Source organism: Oncorhynchus clarkii, chromosome 15, assembly GCF_045791955.1.
Source record: "Oncorhynchus clarkii lewisi isolate Uvic-CL-2024 chromosome 15, UVic_Ocla_1.0, whole genome shotgun sequence".
Classification (NCBI taxonomy): Eukaryota; Metazoa; Chordata; class Actinopteri; order Salmoniformes; family Salmonidae; genus Oncorhynchus; species Oncorhynchus clarkii.
This window is the reverse complement of record NC_092161.1, coordinates 9,596,705-9,602,704: the sequence shown is the minus strand read 5'-3', so window position 1 is coordinate 9,602,704 and position 6,000 is coordinate 9,596,705. Positions and strand designations below refer to the sequence as shown.

At 42.4% G+C, this 6,000-nt stretch overlaps 1 protein-coding gene across 2 annotated transcripts in view; it reads left to right on the top strand.

The window, feature by feature from the left end:
• Nucleotides 1-4,281: 4,281 nt before the first annotated feature.
• Nucleotides 4,282-6,000, top strand: part of LOC139366891 (guanine nucleotide exchange factor VAV3-like) — a 191,031-nt gene continuing 189,312 nt past the window's right edge. The window contains exon 1 of one of the 2 annotated variants that reach the window (XM_071104630.1): nt 4,282-4,789. In XM_071104630.1, coding sequence (XP_070960731.1) covers nt 4,586-4,789 — 204 coding nt within the window. In that variant the 5' untranslated portion in view covers nt 4,282-4,585. The remainder of the gene's footprint in view (nt 4,790-6,000) is intronic. The other variant, XR_011626812.1, reaches the window with a different exon arrangement.

The following is a 6,000-nucleotide window of genomic DNA, read 5'->3' as shown; positions in this document are numbered from 1 at the left end:
GTAACCCGAAACCTGCGACATAATCAAAGTCGGCATAGTGTCGGCCCAGTTGACCACACACGACGCTGATTCTCAGCCATTCAAACCAGGCCTGAGTTTTGGTGCTAGCTTGGGAATCTCTGGTTGTGGTATTATACTGCTGGACATCTCTAACAAATTAAAACGTGTTGGATAGTTAGCTGGAGTCCTTGATAATTCTTTGGACCAGACAAAGTCTAATTAATGCTACTGTTTTTTTTCCCACAGATTGCCAGCCTGTAGCTGTTTAAAATCCTCCAGATGAGTATTTAAAACAAATATTTAACCTTTATTTAACTAGGCATGAGTATGTGGAGGGAGTTTAAGTACAATTCTTACAAGCTTGTTTGGCTGGTAGTTTATTCTTTAGACGTTTGGGCTGCTGGTGAATCATGATGTGCAGCATAATCAAAGTGACACTGGACTAACTGCCAGAGTCTTTATGGTGTCTATAGCTAGGTTTCCATCCAATTGGTGACACATTTTCATGCAAGTTCGATATTAAGTGTAACGCTCGTTGGTGGTGGAAGAAGGTGAGGACCAATGCGCAGCGTGGTAAGTGACCATCTTTTTAATAAAATAAATGAACACTGAACAAAAACAATAACGTGAACGAACGAAACCGAAACGGTTCTGTCTGGTGCCGATACCAACACTCAACAGAAAACAATCACCCAACTCAAGGGTGAAAACAGGCTACCTAAGTATGGTTCTCAATCAGGGACAACGATTGACAGCTGCCTCCGATTGAGAACCATACCAGGCCAAACACAGAAATCCCAAATCATAGAAAAAAGAACATAGACTGCCCACAGCAACTCACGCCCTGACCATACTGAAACAAAGACAAAACAAAGGAACTAAGGTCAGAACTTGACATTAAGCCACATGACAGTTCACATGTTCTAGAAGGCATTTCTACATTTCTGCCCAAAAAACTCATTTTTTTTTACGTTCAAACGGCTCTCCTGTGAAGTCGTGACTTGTGACATACGCATAGTTTCCTGAATCATGTCACATATTCTAAAATCCACCTAAAGACAATACATAGCATTTTTTTCCCCATCAAAAACCTAGTACACCTAAAAATGTATTTTTTTCAGTTAAATTCCCATGTACCCAATACAAAATACAAGTTAAATGGGTTTCTGTCGCATTTTCAACTCTGGGTCTACTGATGGTTTTGTCACAAAAACATGTGCATAGGGTATAGTGAATGTGCTCACTCTGGTAATGATGTGCCCTCTAGCCAACAGCTTGCAGGTGTAGTGCAGGTATAGCCAGGGATCAGGAACTAGATTCATTTTTTTGGGGAGCGGATGTTCTGGCCGGAACATAATTACAAATCATTTGTAGACTGCAAATGTACCCGCAAGATGTCCAAACAAGATATAATATTTGACTGAAACAATTTCAAACCGTGCTTACATTTGTATAAGATCATCCTGAATGGTTGCATCACTGCCTGGTATGGCAACTGCTCGGCCTTCATCGTAACTTATATGATCTGTAGCCTAAAAAACGGCATGCTTTCCTGACTTGTACTGGGAGGACCAGACAACATGTCATCGCGTGATTCCAAGTTTACTTCCATACGATGGTTACTATATTAATATTTGCGTTTAAAAGCATTTCCACTGACATTTCTCGCCTAATAAATTTTAGCGACCCAAAAGAACCCACTTGGTCTAGCGTATTTTGTTTGGTCGACATTTGGAGAGTGGACCAACAAATGAGCTGTTTCCATTAGGCCTGTCATGACATTTGTATCCACATAAAAAGGTTGGATGGAACGCTAGTTAATGTCAAGACATTTTGAGGATGCTGGAACTATATTTTGGATGAATGTGTTGACTCTATTGATGCGTTAGTTAGCATCTAGGTGGGCAGGAAATAGCAGCTCGGATTGGGGAGGAGGCAGAGCAAGCCTCGAGCTCTCCTGAATAACTGGGCCTGCTGGGAGCATATTGTAGCCACATTTATATAGGAGGACTTGGGAGAATAATGATCTGTAACAGACAGCGAGCGCATCTCAGTATCAGAAGTAAAAAATACAGCCAGTATCCTGCTGTGCCTTTCTAGAAGTTACTGTCGAGAGTAGACCTGCAACTGATTCAAATGGAAGGAAACTTTCAAATCACAGAGGGGATTTTTTTTTCTCTCACCATTATTCAATTGACATTTTCACTGCAGCCCTCGATTATAATTTTGTAATCTCTTGAAAACAATGGAATTATTCATTGCGCTGTGGTGTTGTAGAGGAATAACTGTGTTGTCCCTAAACAAGATCAATAAAAGGGAACTTTTTGAGCTGCTTGTTTCATGTCTTCACTGTTCTTTCATGGCAATGATGCACCTGGCCTGTCCGCTGCCTATCAGCTATTCCTATTTGTTGTTGTGGATTCATATTGAAAATGTATGCAGCTTTGAATGCTATTCTCGGTGTGGTATGATTACTAGTTAGCTGATTGCAGATCTAGAAAAAACGATCCAACTACCACTGTTGTCACTATGAATGGCAGATAGAGGGCAGGATAGACAGTTAGCCTCTTCCTTTCTGGTATAGACTCCCAGTCAAAGAGAGACAAATAAATCAAATCAAATCACATTTATTTATATAGCCCTTCGTACATCAGCTGATATCTCAAAGTGCTGTACAGAAACTGGGTCCAAAATCTGTCTTCTCCAGCAGCTGCCATTTTTATTCTCGTTTTCTTGAGAGTGTTGAATTTGGTTAACAAAAAATGTAATGGCTTATCTGCTACGTGTAGATTACTTGATCGAATATAAGTTTCGTAATGATTAGGTTGTTATGAGTGTACTGATATAAGTAGGACATTCTGGAAATTCTGAGAAAATACACTTTATATCGGAGTTGTGCCTGGTCGTCACTAGTTATTACAGCCACAAAGTCCTAAACCCTGCCTATTTCTACAATTTATCTTCTTAAAATGTGATTTTAAACCTAACCCCACTGCTAACCATATGCCTAAACCTAACCTTAAATTAAGACCAAAAATCAAATGTTTGTTTCATGATTTTTAACTTTATAACCCATTTTGACTTTGTGGCTACGGTAACTAGTGGAAACCCTTGTGGCTTTTGTTAACAGGTGTATCTACCTTCTAATTGGCTAGAAAGGTCCCATCTGATCTTAACTCCTCCCAACAGCCTTCCATTTTTGAATACATTTCTTTCATTATTAGAGCGACCACTAGAGTATTTTATTTTTTATTTCACCATTATTTAACCAGGTAGGCCAGTTGAAAACAAGTTCTCATTTACAACTGCGACCTGGCCAAGATAAAGCAAAGCTGTGCGACAAAAACAACAACACAGAATTACACATTAACAAACGTACAGTCAATGACACAATAGAAAAATCTATGTACGATGTGTGCAAATGTAGAAGAGTAGGGAGGTAAGGCAATAAATAGGCCATGGAGGCAAAATAATTACAATATAGCATTAACACTGGAGTGATAGATGTGCAGATGATGATGTGCAAATAGAGATACTGGGGTGCAACAGAGCAAAAAGATAAATAACAATATGGGGATGAGGTAGTTGGGTTTGCTATTTACAGATTGGCTGTGTACAGGTACAGTGATCTGTAGTGGATCATTTGTGCCTATATTGACCTGTGGTGTAGATCAACAATAAGGCCCGAGGGGGTGTGGTATATGGCCAATATACCACGGCTAAGGGCTGTTCTTATGCACGACGCAACGCGGACTGCCTGGATACAGCCCTTAGCCGTGGTATATTGGCCATATACAACCCCACGAGGTGCCTTATTATACTAACAAAAATGATGTTTTGTCAAACCCGTGGTATACAACGGCTGTCAGCCAATCAGCATTCAGGGCTCGAACCAACCAGTTTTATAATAAAAGTTAGCTTGCAGAAAAACATTGTGCATACGGTAAGTACCAAAGCACCTTGGCTTGGGAGGCAAATGCAAAACCTGCAGAAGAGTGAATGTAAACCAGGGAAAAACTACCATCCCCTGTGCAGAATTAAAAAAAAAACATACAACCCTCCCCAAAGAAAAAAAAGAAGTTTGCCAACCATCCCTATTATGGACCCCCCCCCCCCCCCCCCCCCTTGCCAGTAAATGTCGAACTGTCCCTTATGAGGCGACAACGCTAATATCAATGTAATAGCCTAACGCAGTGTACACGGAACATTCTGTATGAGTGGCAAACGGAAGAGGAGAGGCTGCGGGTGGTAGTTTAGCCCTGTAGACAGAGCGAGCGAGAGAGAGCTAGGGAGGGAGAGCGCACGGACAGTGTTGCCGTTACTGTCAGCAATGTAACAGTTCAGTCATCAATGGACAGAGTACACGTAGCCTACAGACAGTAGCCTAGCGTCTTCCAATTTACTTTTATTTCCGTTATGAAACGGAGAGAAGTATAATTAAATCCTGCTACTATACCTAGTTTCGTTTTCATCGTTTATATGAGAAATTGAGAATGGACACAATGTTGTATTAGTGCGTTCTATTGATTATACTCCAATAGGATTCCTATTTGTCGCGTAAGATTTGTTTTTATCTCAAACCTAAATGGAGTATTGGAGGCAGTGCGCATTATGGCTGATCAACTGCAAGGTGCTTCCACCCGACCATCGGGTAACATGGGATTCTGCTCAGGTATTCGACCTGGCTCAGACCCTCCGAGATGGAGTGCTCCTGTGTCAACTTCTCAACAACCTCCGACCCCAGTCCATCAACCTCAAAGAGATCAACCTCCGACCTCAGATGTCACAGGTATGATAAGAAACGTGTTTACATTCACAGTGACAAAGTAAAACGCTTCAAATTGCCTGCTAGGCAACTCTACTATGCCCAGATGTTCCCGCATCTAATGGAGTAAACACAATAGCCAAATTAAATACTTTGCTCTGCACAGATGGAAAACCTGTTGTCCGTTTCAATCACTTAGTTCGCAGTGAACTTGGAAATTGTGTCATATCCTCGACAGTGTTATTTCTTGTCAACAAGGGAACTATTATAATTTTGGTCTCTCAAAGAAAAGCTGTAGTACTGTTATGTGAACCCGCAGATCCGCTCTTGCTTGCTCTTCTATAGGTGATGAGAGAGCTGGAGGTAGAGGAGATACTGAGAGTCAGCTGGAGGTAGAGGAGATACTGAGAGTCAGCTGGAGGTAGAGGAGATACTGAGAGGCAGCTGGAGGTAGAGGAGATACTGAGAGTCAGCTGGAGGTAGAGGAGATACTGAGAGGCAGCTGGAGGTAGAGGAGATACTGAGAGGCAGCTGGAGGTAGAGGAGATACTGAGAGGCAGCTGGAGGTAGAGGAGATACTGAGAGGCAGCTGGAGGTAGAGGAGATACTGAGAGGCTTTACCAACATGAACTAAACAGACTGGCAGATAGACAGACCAAACACAGGCACATAGACAGACCAAACACAGGCAGATAGACAGACCAAACACAGGCAGATAGACAGACCAAACACAGGCAGACAGATAGACAGACCAAACAAGGCAGACAGATAGACAGACCAAACACAGGCAGATAGACAGACCAAACACAGGCAGGAAGATAGACAGACCAAACACAGGCAGGAAGATAGACAGACCAAACACAGGCAGGAAGATAGACAGACCAAACACAGACAGGCAGACAGACAGACCAAACACAGACAGGCAGATAGACAGACCAAACACAGACAGGCAGACAGACAGCGTCACTGTCAGGTACAGCAGCTCCCCCTGTATGCTGCATTATTAAAAACAGAGACTCCTGCTTCCACTACATTTCCAGGTTCTCTCCTGGTTGTCAAAGACCATCTGCTCCTGTCCTATCCCACACCAAGCCTGTCCTGTCACAGCCGGGTCTGGCTCTGGGCAGATTATAATTCGCCTTCACATCACAGCTAAATCTGTGACTTGGCTCAATGACAAACTGACTAGTTGGAAAGGTGGCATCCTACGACGTTGCCACTGTTGAAAGTCACTG